This window comes from Cetorhinus maximus, chromosome 18, assembly GCF_964194155.1.
Source record: "Cetorhinus maximus chromosome 18, sCetMax3.hap1.1, whole genome shotgun sequence".
NCBI lineage: Eukaryota > Metazoa > Chordata > Chondrichthyes > Lamniformes > Cetorhinidae > Cetorhinus > Cetorhinus maximus.
Genome location: NC_135896.1, coordinates 81,766,767 through 81,792,646, shown reverse-complemented (window position 1 = coordinate 81,792,646; position 25,880 = coordinate 81,766,767). Strand labels below are relative to the sequence as shown.

The 25,880-nt window shown below is 44.9% G+C and overlaps 1 protein-coding gene across 2 annotated transcripts in view; it reads left to right on the top strand.

Annotated features, from left to right (window-relative positions):
- Positions 1–24,701, top strand: part of tyro3 (TYRO3 protein tyrosine kinase) — a 98,982-nt gene extending 74,281 nt beyond the window's left edge. For both annotated transcript variants that reach the window (XM_078563063.1, XM_078563062.1), the window contains exons 10-19: positions 310–436; positions 2,077–2,177; positions 7,176–7,271; positions 8,018–8,098; positions 10,390–10,482; positions 13,185–13,306; positions 19,925–20,034; positions 20,968–21,127; positions 22,935–23,071; positions 24,022–24,701. In XM_078563063.1, coding sequence (XP_078419189.1) covers positions 310–436; positions 2,077–2,177; positions 7,176–7,271; positions 8,018–8,098; positions 10,390–10,482; positions 13,185–13,306; positions 19,925–20,034; positions 20,968–21,127; positions 22,935–23,071; positions 24,022–24,391 — 1,397 coding nt within the window. In that variant the 3' untranslated portion in view covers positions 24,392–24,701. The remainder of the gene's footprint in view (positions 1–309; positions 437–2,076; positions 2,178–7,175; positions 7,272–8,017; positions 8,099–10,389; positions 10,483–13,184; positions 13,307–19,924; positions 20,035–20,967; positions 21,128–22,934; positions 23,072–24,021) is intronic.
- The last annotated feature ends 1,179 nt before the right edge of the window (positions 24,702–25,880 follow it).

Below are 25,880 nucleotides of genomic sequence, written 5' to 3'. Positions count from 1 at the left end.
TTAGGCTATTGTAATGTAAGTTTCCATGTGGTATCCGAAAACTGAAAGTATCTGGAATCTGAAATGCAGTCGGCCCCGAGGGTTTCAGATAAAGGATGCTCGACCTGTAGAGGTTGGGCACCTCACCATGTGAGGGGGTATTGGCACAGACACCTTGCGCCACCAGGCAAAACACCTGTCACTCTGCCTCATTTTTATGACTGGTTGTTTTTTTTCTGTTGTGAGGTTGGCTGTGAGGGGCTGACAAAGGACTCTGATCTTAGAATTTGGCAGTCGCTTAACCTATAATTCATGGCATATTTCTCTTAGGGTTGGAGGAAACAGAGCGAAGGATCTCGTGGGCACCTGTGATAATTGGAATTCTTTGTGCAGCCTTAACTCTAATCAGTGTGCTGCTTGTTATGTACCACATCCGGAGAAAGGAAATGCAGTTCGGGTGAGTTTATTACTCAATGCCATCACTCTGCCATTGGCAACCATGCTTTCAACTGCCTCAGCCCTAAACTCTGGAATTTCCTCCCTAAATCACTCTGCCTTTGCCTCTCTCTCCTGCTTTAATAATGCTCCTTTAAACACCTACATCTTGCCTCTAAGTCACAAGGTTCCATGTTCAAGTCACTAGAGTGGAGTTCCACTCCAGAGTCTTGAGCACCAAAATCAAGGCTGACACTCCAGTCTGAGGGAGTGCTGCAGTGTCGGAGGTGCCGCCTTTCAGATGAGATGTTAAATCGAAGCCCCGTCTGCTGGCTCGAATGGACATAAAAGATCCCATGGCACTATTTCGAAGAAGAGCACAGAAGTTTTCCCCAGTGTCCTGGCTAATATTTGTCACTCAATCAGCATCACAAAAAAACAGATTATCTGGTCATTATCACATTGTTGTTTGTAGGAGCTTTCTGTGCACAAATTGGCTGCCGCATTCCCTACATTACAACAGTGAACACACTTCAAAAGTACTTCATTTTGTTGTAAAGCACTTTGAAACATCTGCTGGTTGCTAAAAGTGCTATATAATTGCAAGTCTTTCTTTTTTGTACCTCTTTGCCCAATGGTACCTACCTTTTTTTTAATTCATTCATGGGATGTGGCCATCACTGGCTAAGTCAGCATTTATTGCTTATCCCTAATTGCCCTTGTTCAGAGGGCATTTAAGAGTCAACCATGTGGCTGTGGAGTCACATGTAGGCCATACCAGGTAAGGATAGCAGATTTCCTTCCCTAAAGGGCATTAGTGAATCAGATGGGTTTTTACAACAATTGGCAATGGTGATCATCATCAAATTTTTAATTCCAGATTTTTATTGGATTCAAATTTCACCATGTGCTGTGGTGGGATTCAAACTCAGGTCCCCAGAGCATTAACCTGGCTCTTTAGAATAATAGCCCAGTGACAATACCACTATGCCATCGCCTCCCCTTATATCTCTTTATGTGGCTTGGTGTCATGTTTTGTTTGATAGTTGCTCCTTTGAAGCACCTTGGGACCTCTTACTATGTGAGCGCTATATAAGTGCAAGTTGTTGTTGTTGATTTACGTCAAAGAATTGATGTGTCTCCCCAACTACGAGTCCTCTCTCCCACACAGTAACATGGCCAGACCAATGACACTACCTGCCTTGATGCAGGCTAGGTCACATGACAAAATATGTTGTTGGTTCACTTTCCATGGGTTAAAACTGTCAACGAAGATGTGACAGCCAGTGAAAGCTAACTAATCTGATCGCGCAACCTGACAAATGACTGGACGTTATATTTAAATATTTGAATGAATTAATTAAAATGATGTTCATTTTTGCTTTCTCCACTTCTGATCTTTGGAAGAGTCCAGACTGTGTACAGATATAACCTTAGAGGACGAGACAGAGAGACATTAATCTGTGTACAGCTGTCCCCCTAGGTGTGAAGACAGAGGCATTGGTCAATGTATAAATAGCTTCTTGAGGGAAGGGATGAAAAATAAAAGTACCTCATCTTTGTAACATGCAGAATATTGTTGTGATTTGGAGGTGTGTACTTTGCCAGTGGAAACATTGTATTACAAAGCCAGCTGCTGATCTCTCTGATCACTCTCCACAGAGAAGCCTTTGGCCCTATTTCCGATGGAGTGGGCCAGATGGTCCAATACAGGGCAGGAAGAGTCTACAACCGTAGAGGAGCAGAGCGCATCGAGGCTACATGTATGTGAAGCTATTGGTTATTTGATTATTCACATGTATACATAGAGTTGTCTTTGTAGCTAGTTTTGGCAATGAAGCATCAAATCTAGTACTCCAGTCCAAAGGTAGATAATCCCAAGCCTTGTGAGTCTGAATAAACATCATTGTAATCCATTTATAACATAGGAACAGAGCAACAGCGTTTGGCCATTCAGCACCTCTAGCCTGATTTCTCATTCTATATTGCTGAAACTCTCATTCATGCCTTTGATACCTCCACACTTGACTATTCCAACATAGTTCTAGCTGGTCTTCCACATTATAAGCTTGAGGCCATCCAAAATTTTTCTACCTGTGTCTTAATTGGCAGCAAATCCCATTCCCCAAACACCACGGTACTTGCTAACCTACATTGTCTCCCAGTCAAGCAATGGGTGGAATTTTATGCTGATGGGATTTTACGGATCCGCCAAAGTCGCCGCATTTTACAGCCCCGCCCCCACTGCAACGGGGCCGTAAAATTCTGCCCAATGTCTTGACATTAAAACTCTCATCCTTGTTTTCAAATCCCCTTGTGTCCACTATCTGTGTAATCACCTCTGGGCCCACAACCCTCCGAGATATCTGCGCTCCTCTAATTATGGCCTCTTGTGCATTCCCAATTATAATCGCTCCACCATTGTGGCCGTGCCTTCTGTTGCCTAAGCCCCGAGCTCTGGAATTCCCTCCTTACACCTCTCCGTCTCTCTAACTGGCTTTCCTGTTTTAAGGCGCTCCTTAAAACCTTCCTCTTTGACCAAACTTTTAGTCATCTGACCTAATGCCTCCTCATGTGATTCAGTGTCATACTTTGTTTTATAATGCTCCTGTGAAGCACATTGGGATGTTTCATTGCCTTATAGTTGCTATATAAATATAAGTTGTTGTTCAGTTAATTCATGGCTGATCTGCACCTCAACTCCATTTACTCATTTTTGCTCCACATCCTTTGCTATACTTTAGCATCCAACTCCCTCTTCACTGATTTACCAACATACATACCATTGTCTCCACCAGATCCCTCGCATCCTAACTATTCCCCTAGTAGATCAGACACCACTATAACTTCATGCATGAAGGAATATGCTCTAGCACACTTAATGCATTGGTTGTCAAACTCCAGGTTTATCTTTTCCACCTCGGGTAATCTCACTTGACCCTCTCTGTGGTCAAGTTCTCTTATCACTCTGGGATATTCCTGGAGGGCAAGGGTAACTCCAAACCATCACTGCATCTACTTTAAACTCCTTTAACCTTCCTACTCATTTGTCCCATCTTCGCTTCTGACACTCCGTGAGGAATTCATGATTGGTTTGTATAAAAACTGAAGCTATCCCCGTGGATCATGCTCCTTTCTATTGACCAGTCACATCTCTGCCTTGGATGTCTCCCAGTACCCCATTTCTGCACTTCTGCATCTTTTCCCCCTCTCTCCCCCTTCAACCACTATTAGGGTAATCTTAATGAAACCAGTAACTCCTTCCCAATCCAGCACTTTACCTCTCAACCACCTTTAACACTCCCCCTCTCTCTCTCCATGTTCCTCTCCCTTCCCAAATTGCCATCATTCCACCCCCCACCCCCCTACCCCACCCTCAATCCCTGGCGCTTAAGCCCATCTCTTCATCTGAAGACCTCTTCATCTTCTCTAACTATTGCCTCATCATTAATTTTGGCTCTGAGGTTCCCACCCAATTCCATGTCTGTCATTCCAAAGAACAAAAAAATCTTAAGATAAAAGCAAAAAACTACGGATGCTGGAAATCCAAAACAAAAATAAAAATACCTGGAAAAACTCAGCAGGTCTGGCAGCATCTTCGGAGAGGAACACAGTTAACGTTTCGAGTCCGTATGACTCTTCAACAGAACTTTGGTCAAGATCAATGATGATTCTTATGTGCCTGTGACCATGACACTATGTGCCTGTTTTTCCCCCTTGACCTCTCTGTGCCATTTTGCATCACCTCTGTCTCCTCCAATGCCTCTTCTCCATGGTCAAGCTAATGGCATCATCTTTTCCCTCTGCTCAAGCGTCCATGGTGGAATCTTCAGGCATCATACTCCTGTACACTGGAGTTCCCTTAATATAATCAACATCTTCCTTCAAAAGCCTTCTCAAAACAATGCCAGCAACTTGCAATTTATTGAGCATCTATAACAGAGTAGGACACCTATAGGAGCTTTATCAAAGTGAATTTTACTTGCAAGCCACATAAGGAGATATTAGAACAGGTGACCAAGACTTGGTCAAAGAGGTAGGTTTTAAGAAGCGTCTTAAAGGCGCAGAAAGAGGTAAAGAGGTTTAGGGAGGGAATTCCAGAACTCTGGGCCTAGCAGTTGAGGGTGTGGCCACCAATGGTGAAATGGGGGTTGCGAAAGAGCGCAGACACCTCAGTGTTGTTGGACTGGAGATGATTACAATGATAGGGAGGTGCAAGGCCATGGAGGGATTTAAGAAATAGGATGAAAATATTAAAATCAATGTGTTGCCGGAGTCAGTGTAGGTCAGGGAGCACAGAGATGGTAGGGGAATACGTGTCTTTGACTATACCATCAGTCACCTCCCCTGGACCTTTCTCCCATTCCCTGTTATGTACCCTCAGGTAACTGGTAAATCACCATGGGGCAAATAGGATGACTCTCCCCATCACCTTCCAGTACTATCCAAATAGGATGTAATGCTCATGCATCACAGCTGAGATGGGAAGATGTCTTGGGCTAGATCTTTCATCAAGGCGAAAATGGTCACAGTGCAGACCAGGAAAAGATTGGATGTAAGGAAAGAGAGATGACAAACAATAACAGGTGGGGCTGTAGAGTTTAAATAAGGACATCAAACAGGGTTTTGATAGAGTAGATGGGGAGAAACTATTTCCACTAGCAGAAAGGTCAGCAACCGAACGACACAGATTTAAAGTGATTGGCAAAAGTGCCAGAAGATGCGGCCAGGATGAATGAGCTATATGATTTGGAATGCACTACCAGAAAGGGGCAGACAGATTCAATAGTGGCTTTCAAAGGAGAATTGGATAAATACTTGAAGGGGAGAAAATTGCAGGGCTCTGGGAAAAGAGCGGGTGAGTGAGACTAATTGGATGCCTCTGTCAAAGAGGTTCCTTCTGTACTGTAATATTCTATGATCCCAGATTATTAGACTTAAGCTGTGAATAGAAAACTAGAGGACACAAAGCAAAATTAATTCAAGAATTCTCAAAATAGGTTGGAAATTTATATTTCAGAGGGATAGATGGTATAAAACTGACCTCTAAATATTTTAACTCATTAACTCTAGCTAGTTATTTTAATACCCGTGTGAAAAGGTGGTGCGGGCTTGTTAAGCACTCGTACACACACTTTGCAGCTTGCAATTTTACCCTTCCCTTATACCTTCTCAATCGCTTATTTTCTCAAAAATAAATCCAACCCTGTCTTGAATTTGCTAACACTATCCGCCTCCACTCTCTCTGTGTGCAGTCTGTTCCACACATTTCCCTCCCTTTGCATAAAATACTCAAATCAAAACCATCTGTTCATCTACCTTTGCATTAATCACATTGTTAAAATAGCACACGCAGTAACTGGCATTAGCCTCCATTGTGCTGAATGTAGTAACAAGGAATTTTAACCCACATGAAAACCGTTGGTTCTTGTATTGCTGGGGCTAAGGAAAAGCAATCTGTGAAATGTGATTAGTCAGTGTTCAATAATAGTTTGTAATGTTCCACTAATGTATATATAATGATCCACTGATGGATTATTTGATACAGGTGGATTGTTGCATTAATTTAGTGTAGAGTGTAGCATTCAATTAAGGTGGACTGTAACGTTGGACTTTATTTTTTTAGTATTTATTAGATGGGTGATGCTGGCATTTATGATCAATAGAAAAAAACAAGAGCTAACCAAGTCAAAATTCGCTATATATTCACTCACACAGTCCAGTTAAGGACAACGTCCTGTACATATTCAGTTGCCTTCTCTAGCCTCTTGCATCTCTGTCTGCTCTTCCCAATGTGCTTTGCATACTCTCCAAAATGTGCATACTCTCCCAGTAATTCTGGCCAAGATTTTATGCTCCCCTCACCCGGGCGGGTTCCAAGGCAAGGGGGAATGTGAAATTGCACGGACGGGATTCCCTCTGGGTTCCCGCTTGCCCCAAACTTGTAGCAATTTTACACTGGGATGGGCAGGACCTCGGACAGAAAGCCCACCCTTGCATCAATTGAGGCCCTTAAGTGGTAAATTAATGGCCACTTAAGGGCCGTTTCCTGCCCAACCTCAATTTTTAGGCTGGCAGGTAGATGACAGCTCAGGGGAGGAAAGCTAAAAATGAAGAAAGATTGTCCTTAGGTGGGAAGGTTGGGGGGCGGGGTGCATCTCCATCAGAAGCCCCCTTCTGACTGGCCCTCCCCTTAAGGCCCTGTGACCTCCATACATCCCTACCACCCCGGCCTATCCCTCGCGACTCCCCCCCCAGGCCTTCCCTACCCGACCCACCCTGGGGCTCCTGACACTTAGATGGGCCTCCGGTTCCTGGGACCTAGGCTCTGGTAGCTCCATGCAGTACCTCTTCCGGCCACTGCAGCATTGTTGCTGGAGGGACTGGAGAGCTGCTGGCCAATCTGATTGGCTGACAGCTCTCAAGGCTGGGCTTCCTCTGACTGAGGGGCAGAAGTCCTGCCTTATGCCAATCAATGCTCATTAGAGCGTAAAATGGCAGTGGGGCTCTTGGATTCGGTGGGGGGGTGGAATGTGTTCCCCGCCTTCCTAAAAATTCAGCCCTTCGTGTGTTTGTCTCTCTCTCTGTCTGGTGTTCTCCATGCTGTGCACACTCTCCCAGTCATTCTGGGTCTCTCTGTCTGTTGTTCTTGATGCCAGCACACTCTTTCAGGCATTCTCTGTATGTGTCTCTCTCTATTTGTCTGTGAAGGTTGTTGTGCTGCACACTACTCTAGTAACTGTTTTTTTGTCTTGATATAGTCGACACTTTGGGAATCAGCAATGCTTTGAAGCAGAAGCTGGAAGATATTTTCATCCATGAGAGGCAGCTTGAACTGGGGCGGACGCTGGGCAGAGGTCAGTCTTTCTGTGGTTGGTGAGCTTTCCTCCCTTCCTGTCCTGAAGGTACTGACTCATACTATCCTTCTGGACTGACGTGGTTCTTCGTGTTGCTTAGCCAATCTCAAAGGGCTATTCCACAACAGAGGGATATCACATTGGAAGAAGGTGTGCTACCTGACAACTGTATCAACATTGCCTCAGTGGTAGTATTCTCACCCTCTGAATCAGAAGATTGTGGTTAGAAATCCCACTCAAGTACATAATCTAGTTGACAATCCAGGGCAGCACTGAGGGAGTGAGGCACTGCCTGCTCTCGGAGATAGATGTACAAAATCTCACATCACTATTCGAAGAGGAACAGGGGAGTTTTCTCCAGTCTCTGAGCCAATGTTTATCCCTCAACACTAAAACAGATTACCTTTCATTATCACCGTGCTGTTTGTGGGAGCTTGCTGTGCACAAATCGCTGCTGCATTCCCTACATTACAACAGATGACATTTCAAAAGTATTTCATTGGCTGCAAAGTGATTTGGAATGTCTAAGGTTATGAAAAGTGCTATATAAATGCAAGTTTTTTTTAGTGATGGGGGGGTTGGTAGTTTAAGTTTGGGCCTGTATATTAAATGTTGCAGGACACTGGATGAATGTCATAAATCCACCCCGAGTCCAATGAGAAATCACATAGGACCCCATCATTTTTAAAATTTTGATTACATTATTATTTGATTTGCCAACATTTCTTTCCATTTTTAATTTCCAGGAGAGTTTGGCTCGGTCAAGGAGGCTTATTTAAAGATGGAAGATGGGTCCTCTCAAAAGTTGGCTGTGAAAATGTTAAAAAGTGAGTGAAACGATTGTCCATCTTGAGGATGCAATACGATAAAAGAAGGGAAGTGTTACTTTAGCTGTAAAGGGCCTTAATGAGACCACATCTGGAGTACAGTTATGGTCTTCTTACTTAAGAAAGGATATAATTGCATTAGGAGCATTTGACTGAAAGTTTACTCAACTGAGTCCTGATATGAAGGGCTTAGTTTATGAGGAAAGGTTGAACAGGTTGGGCCTATACCCATTGGAGTTCAGAAGAATGAGAGGTGATCTTATTGAAACATATAAGATCTTAAGGGGACTTAACAGGGTGGATGTTCAGAGGATGTCCTCCTTTGAGGGGGGAGTCTAGAGCGAGGGGACACAGTTTAAAAATCAGGGGTTTCTGATTTAGGACTGAGATGAGGAGAATTTCGTTCTCTCAGAATGTTGTTCATCTGTGGAGCAGTGGAAGGTGGGTCATTGAATATATTCAAGGCTGAATTAGGTAGATTTTTGATCGACAATGGTGTCCAGGGTTATGGTGGGCAGAGAAAAGTGGAGTTGAGGTCACAATCAGATCAGCCATGATCTTATTGAATGGCAGAGCAGGCTCAAGGGGCCGAATGGCCTACTCCTGCTCCTAATTCTTGTGGTCTTTGTGTTTTTGTGGTTGGGCTGAAATGGACGCGTGGAATTTGGGCTTCCAGCCTTGACACGATTGACATAATTGGGCTCCAATGAAGTGATACCTCTCTCCATCCACCCTCTCATTCATCCTAGCTTGAGAGAATCAAAGATGAGAAAAGGCCATTTAGCTTATTGAAGCTGATTTCTCTATTATTCTAACCCTCCCACTGCAGCAACTGGTGATAGTTTTCAGTTGTGGGTAGCATTCTCACCTCTGAATCAGAAAGTTGTGGGTTCAGGTCCCAGCCAGAGGCTTAAGGACATCTCAGCTGACACTCCAGTGTAGTACTGAGGGTGTAGTACAGAGCTGTCAGAGGTGCTGTCTTTTGGATGAGACGTTAAACCAACTAATGCCTTCTCAAGTGCATATAAAAAAAATCGCATGATGTTATTTTGAGGAAGAGTTCTCCTCATGCTACTGATTTAGTATTTATCTCTCAACCAACATCACTACAACAGATTATCTATTCATTATCACACTGCTGTTGTGGGACCTTGCTGTGCACAAATTAGCTGCCGTGTTTCCCACATTACAGCACTGACAACATTTCAAAAGTACTTCACTGACAGTAAGATTCTTTATCATGTCCTGAAGTTATGAAAGGTGCTATGCTCTTAAACTAAATATTCATTTAACATACTTCCACTCCACTATCCCACTCATTTTCAAACCCGTGTTGTGCTCTTTTTTCGTCACTCTTTGAGGACATAAATTCTTCTTAAGATATTTAAAACTACATATAAAACAAGGCTTCTATTTTCCCCAGGCATAATTTGAAGCAACATTCTGACTTTAATTTTTTTTGGAGCCATTTAGTACTCGACATGGATGATTGATGCTACCCCCCCTCACTTTTTGTAACACTTTGTTTCCTACCTAGTGAAGTTGAGGGTTAATCTGATCATTCTTTAAATTTCAAATCTTAATTATATTATTTCCAGCCACATGAAGATCACACACATGAGAGTCAGTGCATGGGACATTTGCACATTCTGGAAAAATGGGAGGGAAAGATAACTACCTCCTAATTGAGGCTAATGAGACTGAGAGATGGTCATCACCAAGGCTGGGAGCCATGGCAAATTGAGGGCCGAGCTTGCAGTTGCTAAAGCTGCTTAAAGAAGCTTCAGATTGATGTCCGTCCCTCTTTGTATCTGATGAAACAATACCAGAGCTAAATGAGTTAAACTATGAGAACAGGTTACATGGACTTGGCTTGTATTCCCTCGAGTACTGTATAGAAGATACGGGGTGATTTAATCGAGATGTTTAAGATGATTAGGGTAGATAAAGAGAAGCTATTTCCTCATTTGGGGAAATCCAGAAGGGGACATAATCTTAAAATTAGAGCTAGGCAGTTCAGGGGTGATATTCTTTCCTCACAGAAAAGTTAATGGAAATCCAGAATGCTCTCCCTCAAAAAGCTGTTGAAGCTGGGAGTCAATTGAAATGTCAAAACTGAGATTGATAGGTTTGTGTTTGGTAAGGGTATGAAGAGGTATGGATCAAAGGCAGGTAGATGGAGTTAAAATATAAGGTGAGCCAAGATCTAGTTGAATTACAGAATAGGTTCCAAAGATCGAATTGTCTGCTTCTGTCCTCTGTTCTTATGTTGCTTTATCTTTCCCATGCAGCTGAAATCAACGCATCTGGAGATATCGAGGAGTTTCTGCGAGAGGCAGCCTGCATGAAAGAATTCAACCACCCGAATGTCATTAAGGTGATTGGTGAGTGTTGCAGGGACTAGTGTGTGTACAGAGGAGACTAGACTGGAAGACCAGTTGGAGAATTGCACCATCTGGTGTTCAGTTATTTAACCCACTAAATCCAGCATGTTGGGCTGCCAACCCAGGTTGGATCTATTCCAGGAGGTTTCATCACATGACCTTTTGCCTCTGACCAGTCCCTCCTCCCTACTCTCCTGCCATTGGTCTCCCAAGAAGTCCATCCTCAGAGTGTACCGCCTACCCACAACCGGTTAGAAAGCAAACAGGCTCTGTGTAATTGACTGTCAGTCGAATAGCCAATTACAACCAATAAATCAAAAGTGCTCAAAGAAATGAAAACAATTTTTCTTCTGGGTTTTGCTTGCAGCAGTGCTCAGGAGATTAATCTTTAATTCCTGGAGACTCTAGGGCGGGTTCTGGCAGGTTGGAAACACTGAGGGAACCCTGGGTTGGGAGAGCAGACTCCATCCACTCCAAGTTAGAGTTCAGAACGTTACTGCCTCATGGTGAGCTGAAGCACTTGTGCCCATTTCATGCTTCACTGAGACTCTAGAAGTCATATAAAATATTTAAATGAACCTTTGGCAAAATCTGTAAGATCTGCACTGTGGCAATCCTCGACAGTTGCCTTAGCTTGTTGGCATTTTACAGTGTTTCCAGTTCCCTTTTAATAATGTCGTTTCCCTCAGACTATTTTCCATTGCTCCGAAATTTAGATCAACATCCTTCTGAAAATAAAATCTGGGCCGACCAAGTTTTTCAGTCCCCTAAAGTAAATAGCACAGCTAAGGTAGAACAAGATAAAAGAAAGCACGGCAGGGAACTCGACAGCAACCACCTTTAGGATAAGCACTGAATGGCCTCTTTTTATGCTGTAATAGTTGCTCTGAACACTAACTAGGGTCCATGTCTCTTTGTCAAATGCAGCTAATGTGTTGATGGCTGTGGCTCAGTTTGTAGCCCTCTGGGCTCTGAGTCAGCAGGTCATTGGTTCAAGCCCCACTCTAGATATTTGAACCTATGTTCTCAGTGCTGCAGTTTTGAAGGTGCCATCTTTCAGATGAGATGTTGAACCCCAGGTGGATGTAAAACTCCACTTGCCTGGATGAGTGTGGCTCCAACAACACTGAAGAATCTTGACACCATCCAGGACAAAGCAGCTCGTTTGATTGTCACCCCATCGACCACCTTCAACTTTCACCCCCTCCACCATCGATGCACAGTGGTAGCCGTGTGTACAATCTACAAGATGCACTGTAGCAACTCACCAAGGCTCTTTTGACGGCATCTTCCAAAACCCATGACCTCTACCACTTAGAAGGACAAGGGCAGCAGATACATGGGAACATCACCACCTGCAAGTTTCCCTCCAAGTCACGGACATACCATCCTGACTTGGAAATATATTGCCATTCCTTCACTGTCGGTGGGTCAAAATTCTGGAACTCCCTCCCTAACAGTAGTGTGGGTGTACCTACAGCACATGGACTGCAGTGGTCAAAGAAGGTGGCTCACCACCACCTTCTCAAGGGCAATTAGGGATGGGCAACAAATGCCGGCTTAGCTAGTGACACCCACATCCCGTGAAAGAATAATAAAAGGTTTTTCTTTTGAAGAAGTGCAGGGGAGTTCCCCCAATTTCCGGGCCAATTTTCAACCAATATCATAAAATCGATAATTTGGTCGCAGATTGTTGTATACAAATTGGCTGTTTTGTTTCCTACATTAGAACAGTAACTACACTTCCAAAGCATTGCATTGGCTTTGGGGCCTGCTAAGGTTTGTCTGAGGGTGAGTGGCAAACGTGAAACACGTTGAGGGGTAACATTTTGGGACATGGCATCTTGTGCCATCTACCCGGTGAATGGTAGTACTGAGTAACCTTAAGTTGGGTTCATTTCCCTTCCATCTACTCCCAGATCCTGCAGGTACTATAAGACGGGATTGAACCTGGCTGGTATTGCAGACAAAATAAATGAATCATAGAATGATACAGCACAGCAGGAAGCCAATTGGCCTATAGATCTTTGAAAGAACTATCCAATAAGTCCCACTCGCCATGCCATTTCCTAGCTCATTGCTCTACAAATTTATCTTTCCCAATACTTACCCAATTCCTTTTTGAAAGTTACTTTTGAATCTGCATCTAGCACAATTTCAGGCAATGCATTCCAAATACACGCAACTCACAACTTCAAAGGAACGTGTCATCTCCCTCCTGGTTGTTTTGCCAATTATCTTAAGTTTGTGTCCTCTGGTTACTGACCCTTCTGCTACAGGAAACAGTTTCTCCTTATTTAGTCCATCAAAACGCTTCATAATTCACATTTCTTAGCCATCTCTGCTCTAAGGAGAACAATCCCAGCTTTTCTAGTTTCTCCACATAAATGAATTCCCTCATTCGCTGACACCATTCCACTAAACCTACTGTGCAACCTCTCCAAGGCCTTAACATCCTTCCTAAAGTGTGGTGCCAGAAATGAACATAATACTCCAGCTGAGGCCTAACCAGTGATTTGTAGGGGGTTAGCATAACTCCTTTGCTGTTGTACAATGCCTCTAATAATAAAGACAAGGGACCCATATGCTTTTTAACAGCTTTTTCAACTGGTGCTCCTTCGGAGAATAGCGTAACACAGCATCTTCATGCCCTGAATTAAAAACAATGTTTCCTTGTTTCTTTTTTTTTCTGCTCCATTTAGGAGTGAGTCTCCAGAGTCGAGCCCATCGCCGGCTTCCAGTTCCCATGGTCTTGCTACCTTTTATGAAACACGGAGATCTTCGGACCTACCTTGTACTCTCCAGGCTTGGAGACCAGCCAGTTGTAAGTTAATGATCTGCCTCAACCTCCAGCTGCTAATGGAAAGGCCTGCTCTCCTACTGATTTCCACACAGGAGAATGTGATGTTAAAGAAGAGCTAATCTTCTTGGTGAACAGCCTGTGCATGGTGTGATTCCGTGCTGTACAGACTACGATGGGCTCTGGTCCAATCCTCATTTGGATGACTTCAGACAGAGTAGCTAATGAGCGATACAATCAGCCTCAGTGCCCCTTATGCTAGGAAGAGAAAGAGCTGTCCAGTGACCCCAACCCCATGCCCCTTCCCCAACTGGAGAAATACAGGGAGGAAAGCTCTGGATTTGACTGTGATTCCTCCCACAAAGGAATAGTGGGCTGCCACTCACAGTCTAGGTGCATACATGAAGATTGGCCACATAGGTGATGGAGCAGAGGACAGCAATGCTGACAAAACCTTCCCTCAGTGGGTGCTGGAAATTCAGCGACAAAGATAAAGAACGTAGGAACATAGGAGTGGGAGTAGGCTACTCAGCCCATCGAGCCTGCTCCGCCATTCAATACTATCATGGCTGATCATCCGCTTCAATGCCTTTTTCCCACACTATCTCCATATCCCTTTATGTCACTGGCATATAGAAATCCATCAATCTCTACTTTAAACATACTCAGTGACTGAGCTTCCACAGCCCTCTGGGGTAGAGAATTCCAAAGATTCATAAAGAAGAAAATTTTTACCCAACAAGTAGAGATAAATGGAAAGTTCCCCTTGTTTAAAAGCAATTACACATTCCAATAGTATCCCTCACACATAGCTCCCTTGCCTAGCATTAGAGGCACAGACTATGGGTGAATCCACCCAATGAAGCGAATTCTTCACAGCGCTAGAGAAGGCTTGTCTTCCAGAAATGCATTCTGAGTGGGATGACATTGCCAAAGGACAACTTGTTCTGTGCTCGCGTGCTCTGGAGTGGTATCAAACTGAGATTCTTTAAAGAATGAATAAACAATGATGCAAAACCATGAATAAAACATGCCTTATGTATGATGTCACAGTGACAAGTGCTGGCACAGAGCTCCTCTCATTTGTCAAAGAAAATAAACCTTCCAAACATTATTTTCGTGAAGACATTGTGGGGGGAAAATTGGGTTTAGCGGCAAGAAAAGGGCTATTGGTGAATCAGTAGGGGAGACGATGGTATAGTGGTATTGTCACTGGACTAGTAATCCAGAGACCCAGGGTAATGCTCAGGGGACCCGGGTTCAAATCCAGCTGTACCAGATGGTGGAATTTGAATTCAATAATGATGACCATGAAACCATTGTCAATTGTTGTAAAATCCCATCTGGGAAGGAAATCTGTCATCGTTACCTAGTCTGGCTGATGCCCTCTGAAATGGCCTAGCAAGCCACTCAGCTGTATCAAACCGGATGGACCACCTGGCATCGACGGCAAGCTCAGCCCTGTCGACCCTGCAAAGTCCTCCTTACTAACATGTGGGGGCTAGTGCCAAAATTAGGAGAACTGTCTCACAAACTAGTCAAGCAACAGCCTCATATATTCATCCTCATGGAATCATACCTTACAGATAAGGTCCCAAACACCACCATCATCTGTCTCACCGCCAGGACAGGACAGGCAGAGATGTACAGTCGGTAGGGAGTTTCCCTGGGAATCTTCAACATCGACTCCGGACCACATGAAGTCTCATGGCATCAGGCCAAACATGGGCAAGGAAACTTCCTGCTGATTACCATGTACCACCTTCCCTTAGCTGATGAATCAGTGCTCCTCCATGTTGAACACCACTTGGAGGAAGCACTGAAAGGTGCAGAATGTACTCTGGGTGGGGGACTTCAATGTCCATCACCAAGAGTTGCTGGGTAGCACCACAACTGAGTGGCTGAGTCCGAAAGGACATAGCTGCTAGACTGGGTTTGGTGGTGGTGAGGGAACCAACAGGAGGGAAAAACATACTTGACCTCAGCCTCACCAAACTACCTGCTGCAGATGCATCTGTCCAAGACGGTATCGGTAGGAGTGACCATCGCACAGTCATCTTGGAGACGATGTCCCGCCTTCACATTGAGGATACCCTCCATTGTGTTGTGTGGCACTACCACCGTGCTAAATAGGATAGATTTCAGACAGATCTAGCAACTCAAGACTGGGCATCCGTGAGGCGCTGTGGGCCATCAACAGCAGCAGAATTGTACTTGAATACAATCTGTAACCTCATGGCACAGCATATTCCCCATTACCATCAATCCAGGGGATCAACCCTGGATCAATGAAGAGTGCAGGAGGGTGTGCCAGGAGCAGCACGGGGCATACCTAGAAATGAGGTGTCAGCCTGGTGAAGCTATAAGGACTACTTGTATGCCAAACAGCATAAGCAGCAAGTGATAGACAGAGCTAAGCGATCCTACAACCAACGGATCAGATCTAAGCTCTGCAGTCCTGCCACATCCAGTTGTGAATGGTGGTGGACAATTAAACAACTCACTGGAGGAGGAGGAGGCTCCACAAATATCCACATCCTCAATGATGGAGGAGCCCAGCACATCAGTGCAAAAGATAAGGCTGAAGCATTTGCTACAATCTTCAGCTAGAAGTGCCGAGTGGATGATCCATCTCGGCCTCCTCCACAGGTCCCCAGCATCACAGACGCCAGTCTTCAGCCAATTCAATTCACTCCACGTGATATCAAGAAATGGCTGAAGGCACTGGATACTGCAAAGGCTGTGGGTCCTGACAATATTCCAGCAATGGTACCAAAGACATGTGTTCCAGAACTTGCCACACCCCTAGCCAAGCTGTTCCAGTACAGCTATAACACTGGCATCTACCCGGCTATGTGGAAAATTGCCCAGATATATCCTGTAATCAAAGAGCAGGACAAATCCAACCCGGCCATTTGCTGCCCCATCAGTCTACTCTCAATCATCAGTAAAGTAATGGAAGAGGTCATCAACAATGCTATCAAGTGACACTTGTTTAGCAATAACCTGCTCACTGATGCCCAGTTTGGGTTCCGCCAGGGCTACTCAGCTCCTGACCTCATTACAGCCTTGGTTTGAATATGGACAAAAGAGCTGAACTCCCGAGGTGAGGTGAGAGTGACTGCCCTTGACATCAAGGCTGCACTTGACCAAGTGTGGCATCAAGGAGCCCCAGCAAAACTGGGAAAGAGGGGGAAAACTGTCTACTGGCTGGAGTCATACCCAGCACAAAGGAAGATGGTTGTGGTTGTTTGACGTCAGTCATCTCAGCTCCAGGACATCACTGCAGGAGTTCCTTGGGGTAGTGTCCTTGGCCCAACCATCTTCAGCTGCTTCATCAATGACCTTCCTTTCATCATAAGGTCAGAAGTGAGGATGTTCCCTGATGATTTCACAATGTTCACCAGCATTTGCGACTCCTCAGGTATTGAAGCAGTCCATGCCCAAATGCAGCAAGACCTGGACAATATCCGGGCTTGGGTGGAGAAGTGGCAAGTAACATTCGTGCCACACAAGTGCCAGGCAATGACCATCTCCAACAAGATAGAATCGAACCATCGCCCATTGACGTTCAATGTCATTACCATCGCTGAATCCCCCACTATCAACATCCTCGGCGTTACGTTTGACCAGAAACTGAACTGGACTCCCCATATAAATACTGTGGCTACAAGACCAGGTCAGAGGCTAGGAATCCTGCAATAAGTAACTCATCTCCTGACTCCCCAAAGCCTGTCCACCATCTACAAGGCACAAGTCAGGAGTGTGATGGAATACTCCCCACTTGCCTGGATGAGTGCAGCTCCCGCAACACTCAAGGAGCTTGACAGTGTCTAGCAAAAGCAGCCCACTTGATTGGCTCCCCTTCCATGAACATTCACACCCTCCACCACCGACGCACAGTAGCAGCAGTGTGTACCATCTACAAGATGCACTGCAGGAATTCACCAAGGCTCCTCAGACAGCACCTTCCAAACCCACGACCCCTACCATCTGGAAGGACAAGGGCAGTAGATAGATGGGAACACCACCACCTGGAAGTTTCCCTCTAAGCCGCTCACCATCCTGACTTGGAAATATATCGCCGTTCCTTCACTGTCGCTGGGTCAAAATCATAGAACTCCCTCCCTGACAGCACTGTGGGTGTACCTGCACCACATGGACTCTAGAGGTTCAAGAAGGCAACTTACCACCACCTTCTCAAGGGCAACTAGGGATGGGCAATAAATGCTGGCCCAGCCAGCAAAGCCCGCAACCTGTGAAAAATGAATTTAAAAAAGCAAATGGCTGAGAGAATCACATACATCAGCTTGGCTATGGGCACATTTCATGCTACTGGTGAAGACAATTTTCCCTCTGTGCCTATCATATCATTATTAGGCTGATAAGGAAGTGATTTTATTTGGAAGTCAGTGTTTGGCACAGACATTTGTTTTTATTTCAGCTGTTATAGTTAAATTCAGGTCATCGCTGTTTGCTGTCCTGCGATTCTCGCCATCAGTTTACTTGGTAATGTGCGTTACTCTCTCTGCCCTAGTTAGTGACACATTTGTCTGTGCCCCGTTTGGTCAAATGTTGTTCTTTTACTTTCTCTCTGCCCTAGTTAATCGTCTCTTTCTTGCTCTCCTCCTCTTTTTCATGACTTTTTTCTTTTTCTATCTCTGCTTATTTTGATTGGTGATCCCTCTTTCACACTCTTTACCATTAGCGTTGCTCTGCACTTTTACTGTCACTCACTTTCCATGTTAAAATTGGTAATGTCTGCATGTCTCTCTCTTTCTTTACCCTGGTTTATATTACCTCTATTTGTTTCTATCTGTGCCTGGCTGGTGATGTACCTCTCTCTTACTTGTCTCTTTCTGTGCTCTAGTTCATGATATGTGTGTGTGTGTGTGTGTGTGTGTCTGTGTGTCTCGTGCTCTCTCTCTCTCTAACTCCAAAATACCTAGCAGTTGGCCTTTCATTTACCACAGTACCTCTGTAGCTGTCGATTTGCTCAACCATCCCCAAACCTCCACATTTCTTCTCTTCCATCTTTGTCAATCTCCCTGGCCACCATCTTTGCTCCCTCAAGTCATGGGGCACAAACTTGAGTATATCTGGTCCACAACTGGTTTAACCGTCCTTTGCCCGATTTGACCAACTTATATCAAGTTTTGCCGGGCTTTGTTGCCCTCGTGACAAATGCACACTGCCGCAATGGGCAATATTTAATGTAGGTGATGGGAGTTTTGCCCGGAGAGCCCCATACCACCTCCTTTGCAGAAGGCCCGTCAATGGTCTTCCTGGAATTAAGGACCCTAGGGGTGGAAATCCCGCCCCACCTCGAAAGCTGCCGGCCAATCAGAGGCCGGCAGCTGTTCATTGCAGGCAGCGGGACTGGTGGTAGCTGCCAGCAATGTTCCCAGGACGGGGCCTAGGGTCACCGAGAGACCCAGGTGAGTGAGGGCGGGGTGGGAGTTGTGGGGTGGGGGCGGCAGGGTAGGGGGATTGGCAGCAAAGGCAGGGGTGTAGCTCTCAGCTGACCCCCATCGCCCCCCACCTTCCCGACGCAGGACCCCAGCTCAGGCACTGAGTGCTTTGAATGAGGGATCCTCCTGCTCCTGGAGCCTGAATGACAGAGTTTACTTTTAGGCCTTCCCACATGGTGACTGTCCCACTCACTGCTGGTTGAATACCAGCAATAGCGGGATGAGTCTCATAAGTGGACTTAAGGGCCTCAAATGGCATCGGGGCACGATGGCCGTCCACAAGACTTCCCGCTCCAGGCTTAATCGGGGCAGAGGCAGGAAGGTAGTGGGATCTGCACCACACACACTCCCACCAAATTGAGTGACCTCTCCCACCTCCAAACTCGCTTCGGGGGAGAGCATTAAATTCCGGCCGTTATCCCTAAGTGCAAAGTTAACTCTGTTCTTTTCTCCATCATAGCTTCCTCAAATCCTTCCTCCCTGCTCCATCTATCCTCACCTCTAGCAATTGTTCCTTTGCTTCATCATTGGCAGCTGTGACTTTAGCTAACTAGGCTCCATTCTCTGGAATTCCCTCCATCTTTCCACCTCCCTCTCTTCCAATAAGACCCTGATTAAAATCCTTCACAATTTGGCTTAATATTTAGCTTTTTGACCAGGACTTGAGTACAAAAATCAAGTCTGACACTCCAGTGCAGTACTAGGGGGGGGGAGTGCTGCACAGTTGGAGGGTACTGTCTTTCAGATGAAACATTAAATCATCTACCCTGTCACTTGGCTGTAAAAGATTCATTGCATTATTTTGAAGAAGAACAGGGGAGTTCTCCCCAGTGAACTGGCCATATTTATCCCTCAATCAACATCACAAAAACAGATTATCTAGTCAGTGTCACAATACTGTTAGTGGGAGCTTGCTGGGCGCAAATTAGCTGCAGCGATTCCTACAACAATGACTATGTTTCATTGGTTGTGAAGTGCTTTGAGAGGTTTGGAGGCCATAAAAAGCGCTATATAAATGCAGGTCTTTCTTTTTTTCTTCTTTTTAATTACCCCTGTCTGACACATCTTGGGGTGTTTGGCTATATTTGTTCCTCCAAGCCCTGGTTAGATGGTTTGTGTTGTGTCTCTCTATTCCCCAGTTGATGATATTCTTTGTCTCTCTCTTTTTCAGGACATTCCAGTACAGACCCTGTTGAACTTTATGATTGACATTGTCAAAGGAATGGAGTACTTGAGTAGCAAGAACTTTGTCCACAGGGACCTGGCCACACGCAACTGCATGTAAGTGAGCACATATGGGGTATGCAGTACATATTATTATTTATTCATGGGATTTGACCATGATTGGCAAGGCCAGCATTTGTTGTCCATCCCTAATTGTCCTTGAGAAGGTGGTGGTGAACCACCTTCTTGAACTGCTGCAGTCCATTTGGTGTAGGTACACCCACAGCACTGTTAGAAAGGAAGTTCTAGTTTTTGGCCCAATGACAGTGAAGGAACGGCGATATAGTTCCAGGTCAGGTTGCTGTGTGGCTTGGAGGGGATCTTCCAGGTGGCGATGTTCCGATGCATCTGCTGCTCATATTCTTCCAGGTGGTAGAGGTCAGGGGTTTGAAAGGTGCTGTCGAAAGAGCCTTGGCAAGTTGCTGCAGCGCATCTTGTGGTTGGTACACACTGCTTTCACTGCGGGCTGGCGATGGAGGGAGTGTTAGTTAAGCAGGCTGTATTGTCCTGGATGGTATTGAGCGTTGTTGAGTGTTGTTGGAGTTGCACTCATCCAGGCAAGTGAAGAGTATTCCATCAAAATACCTTTTGAAAGTCCATGTATACATCAACTGCAATAACTTCATCAACCCCTTCTGCTACTTCATCAAATAACTCAATCTTGAGTTCATCAGGCATGACAATGGTTTAATGTCTTTAACAAGTCCTGCCGCTTATTAACTTGTGCTTTTCCAAATGAGAATTAATTTTGTCCTTGACAATGGTCTCTGGTCATTTTTTTACCATTGATGTCAAGAAACCAAGGTGGATAGATGGAATTAAGGTGCAGATCAACCATGATCTAATTCAACGGTGGAACAGGCTCGAGGGGCTGAATGACCTCCTCCTGTTACTATATGGGTGTTGTGGGAGTGTGAGCTTCTTAAAATCAACCCGATTGTCATTGTGAATTCTTATATATGTTGCACCAAATCTTCTTGTTTTCTCCAGGCTGGACCAAGATATGCGTGTGTGTGTGGCAGACTTTGGCTTATCTCGGAAGCTGTACAGCGGTGATTACTATAGACAAGGTAGCGCGAGCAAGCTGCCTGTCAAATGGATTGCGTTGGAGAGTTTGGCAGATAATGTGTACACAGTTCACAGTGATGTGGTATGTACAAAGTCCATGCATGTATGTTATGCACATAGTTATCTCCTATGGCATTGCTCATGTACAGTCTGAAGCATAGTTGTGACCTTCAGATCTTAGCTGGTCTTGCCCCTTTTAAGGTCATTGCTTATGAAAATGCCCCTTTTAAAGTTATTGCTCATGGGAATGGCATGTCAGAAGGTCAATAAGGGGCTAATTTTTGTTGCTGTTGGAAGCTTCTATAGATTGGTAACAGTTTTGCTCTAGCCCTGGGGTGGAAAAATCATTCCAATCATGGTAAAGGTCATGACAAGGGAACAATGAAGCCACTCCTGGGAACAGGTCACATGGAACAGACAAGGTCATCATCTAACTGACAGTCACTGCGTAGAACATGTGAACTATGACACAGAGCAGATCAGAGACTCACGACCAACGGAAAGACTTGCAATTAGGCAGCTTCTTTATAACCTCAGGACGTGTTAAAGCGCTTTACAGCCAGTGTTGTAACTTAGGAAGTGTGGCAATCAATTTGCATACAGCAAGGTCCTGCAAACAGTAATGTGATAATGGCCAGATAATCTGGTGTAGTGATATTGGTTGAGGGATAAATATTGGCCAGGACAACGGGGTGAATTCCACTGCTCTTTGAATAGTGTCACTGGATCTTTTATATCCCCCTGAGAGGGCTGACGGGGCCTCAATTTAACACTTCATCCAAAAAGGTGGCATCTCTGACCATGCAGAACTCCCTCAGTACTGTACTAGTGTATCAAACAGATGTTCAAGCCTCTATAGTGGGACTTGAACCCATGACCTTCCACTGCCCACTGAACCACAGCTAGCAAGATAGGCAGTGTTTACTTTGTTTCTCCTCATCTCGGTCTTAAATGGCCAGAGTTGCAGAAGAAGGCCCTCCTTCATCTTATTAAGTAACTAGAGATGGGCAGTAACTGCTGGCCTTGTCATTGTGAGAATGAGTTCAAATAAATACGAAAGACCAGAGGGAGAAGCAGTCTGTTGTGGTATCCCCAAGGACTGGATGGTAAGGGACACCTTGAATGTCATTAGGTCAATTGAGGATTGGCATTACCGGGTGAAGGCTTGGTGCCTTGAGAGGCTGAAACAGAAAATCTGATTAAGCTCCAGTTAGTCCAGGACTGCACCTGACAGAAAGCTAGTTTGGCAGGGGGTAGTCTGTTAAAATCTAGCTTGTCACATGCCATTAGATTAGCTGCCTTCCTGCCTTTTCCCATCCTAACCAACCTGCTCTTTTGAGTGCTCTTCTGGGCCTCACAAGGAAACCTTTGGCTTCCATATTCCTGGGTTGTTGCCCTACAGATCTCAGCCAGATACCCCCCTTCACCCTCACTGCCAACCTCATTGACTACTGGGGACCATCTCCCAGGGCAGCCTTGTGGCGCTGCAGTCGCTGACATCCACCCAGGCTGTCAAACTGGCCAAATCTCAGGTGGATCTTTGCTAACATTTACTCAAATGAAGCCTTGCCATTAAGATTTGCAGGATCCCCTAAACTCGCCATGTGCAGCACCTGCTACCGGGTTCCCCGTACCCTCCTGGTCCTCCCATTAATATTGATGCTCAAGACTATGTGCTAAAGGTGCTGGCAGGAGTGAAACACATGAGGTATCAGGGGCAGCGGTAGAGTAGAGACAGGATATGTGTGTGCTGTATGCAAACCTGCTATTGACTTACAGCTATAGTGAGGCTCCCAACAGGTATCAGGAACATAGCAGGGTAAATGAGAATGTGCCAGTGTGTTTATCATACATCTTTTCTATTTGTAACTGTGTAACTCTGATTCTAGTGGTCATTTGGAGTCACCATGTGGGAAATAGCAACAAGAGGTCAGACCCCGTACCCAGGGGTTGAGAATGCAGAGATTTATGACTACCTCATACGTGGGCATCGGCTGAAGCAGCCCCCCGATTGCATTGATGAACTGTAAGTAACAATTCTAGGGGACACTAGGACAGGAATTAACTTTCAGAATAAAATGTTCCTCGGTTCTTAATTCACACCAAGTCCCTTCACCTATCAACATCTCGCTGACCTACACTGGCTTCTAGTCAAGCAACATATCGAGTTTAAAATCCTCATCCTTTTTTTCCAATCCCTCCAGGTCCTTGGCCGTTCCTACCTCTGTAATCTCCTCCAGCCCCAGAACCCTCCGGGATATCTGCACTCCCCAATTCTGGCCTCTTGTGCATCCCCAGTCTAATCATTTCACTGTTGGTGGTCATGCCTTCAGCTGCCTAGGTCCTAAGTTTCTGGAATTCTCTCCCTACACCTCTCTCCCTCTCTCTCCTATAAGATGTCCCTTCAAACTTATCTCTAACCAAGTTTTTGGATATATCTTTATGTGGCATGGTGCCAAATTCCATTTGATAATCCTTCCTGTGAAACACCTTGAAACAGTTTACTACATTAAAGGCGCTATATAAATGCAAGTTGTTATTGGGTTAGGGGTTAGCGGTGCTACTTATGGTTGAGGTAAGGGCTGGAAATGGATTTGTTTAGTGTTTAATTTATTTCATGGGGATCGGGTGGGGGTCGGGGGAAACAAACACTTTTTGTTAAATGGGAGAGTGTTTCTTTTGACAAAGGACACTTGCAATAGATGAATTTGCTGTAGAGGGGGCTGGGTTAATCATTATATGAGGCTGATATATCTCGTGAAAGCAGCTCTGGTGCCAGCTCTACTGCATGTGCTGTCCCCTTGCTCTGCTTCACCACTAGCTACGCAGGAATAAGGAGCTGAAAGGCCTACTCCTGTTCTTTTGTTCCTTCCAAAGTAACCTTGAAGATGTTTAGTAGAGACATGTTGTGGAATCCTCGTCTACAGTTGAATGACTTTGTTATTAAGAGCTTTTAATGTTTTTGTATTGCGACAGGTACAAGCTCATGCACAAGTGTTGGCACACTGACCCCAAGCTCAGGCCCTCCTTTGAATCTTTGAGGACATCGCTGGAAAGCCTCTTACTGGGCCTCTCTCCAATCACAGAGTCAGAACAACTTCTCTACATGAACTTGCAGAGAGGGGCAGAGGCTTCTGCATCTGATCAAGGCCGCAGCCTGGCCTGCTGGGAAGTGGATGGTGTAGACAGTATGGAAGCCTCGGCTATTTCAGACACTGCTGACTATCGTTATGTGACAGCTCCTCTGGGTTTGATGGGAGACAGAAGAGAGGAGACCTCAGCAAATGATTTAGTGGACCCCATACATGACGGACAACTGGAAGATGAAGTCACTATAAATCTTTAGCAGCAGGATACTTTGGCTTAATTACTGAGCAGTGCAATAATGAAACTGAGGGTGATCCTCTCAGCTGTGCCTTCATACCACACAAGGGTCGAACACTTGTAGGTTCACCACCTTCAACAGGATGCAGATCCAAAAAGACCTTTGAGATTTCCGTTGTCAATGAAAACTGGAACAAACAACCTATTGAACATTAGATGTAATTTACTGGACAGATTTCCTTGCACACTTTTTGATCTGAATTTAAACAAACTTTTAAAAAAAAAAATTCTCTTTGAGCAGGTGACTTGATTAAAAGGTGCAATAATTTTAAGTGTTGGCTTGATTACCCACCTGCTCATTCTCAACTGGTCAAGGCTTTTTATCGGATTATAGGGAGGAGTACAGCTCTGGCTGAAGGGATTGCAGGGTGGATCAGACTGTATTGTCAGTGGACATGCTTATGTATTAGTACGAGTAGTTCCTGAAATCGGTTGGCATTAATGTTAAACAAAAAAACACTTGAATTTATATAGCACTTTTCATGACCGCTGGATGTCTCAAGCGCTTTACTTTTGAAGTGTAGTCACTGTTGTAATGTAGGAAATGCAGCAGCCAATTTGTGGACAGCAAGCTCCCACAAACAGCAATAATCTGCTTTTGTGATGTTGATTAAGGGATAAATATTGGCCAGGACACAGGGTAACTCCCCTGCTCATCTTTAAATAGTGTCATGGAATCATTTACATTTACCCAGGCAAGCAGATGGGATCTCAGTTTTATGTCTCAACTGAAAGATGGCATCTGTTATAGAACAGTACTCCCTCAGTACTGCACTGGCATGTCAGCTTTGATCTTTATGCTCAAGCCCTGGAGTGGAAACTAGAACCCAAAACCTTGTGACTTAGAGGCAAGAGTACAAACAACTGAACCACAGCTGACACTAGAGAAAGACTTACTTTTATTTAGGCCTTTCAGACCTTGCAGCCAATGAAGTACTTGTGAATTGTACTTTAGCATATCGCAAGGTCCCACAATAGGCAGTGTGACCATGACCAGATTATTTGTCTTGTTGGTTTGGGGATAAAAATTGGCCGGGACTCCTTTGAATAATGCCGCGAGGTCTTTTACATCCACCTGAAAGGGCAAATGGGGCCTCAGTTTAACATCTCATTCAAAAGACGGTACCTCCAACAGTGCAGCACTCACTCTGTATTGCACTGGAGTGTCAGCCTAGATTTTGTGTTCTTGAACCACGGCCGTATTTCTAATTCAGAAGTGAGGTGGCTATCCACTGAGCCATGGCTGACACCACTGCATTAACAATCTCCCTCCTGTGCTTTGGTACGTTTGTGTTAAACTTTGCCTGCGTTGTTTTACCCATAAATGATTAATGGAAATGACTACAACACTAGAAATTGAGGCAGTTAAACTCCCTTGTGTGAGACTTTAACTCCACCGTTAGACTTTTACTGAAATTAGGGTGAAAATACTGCCAGAGCAGCAGAAGTAT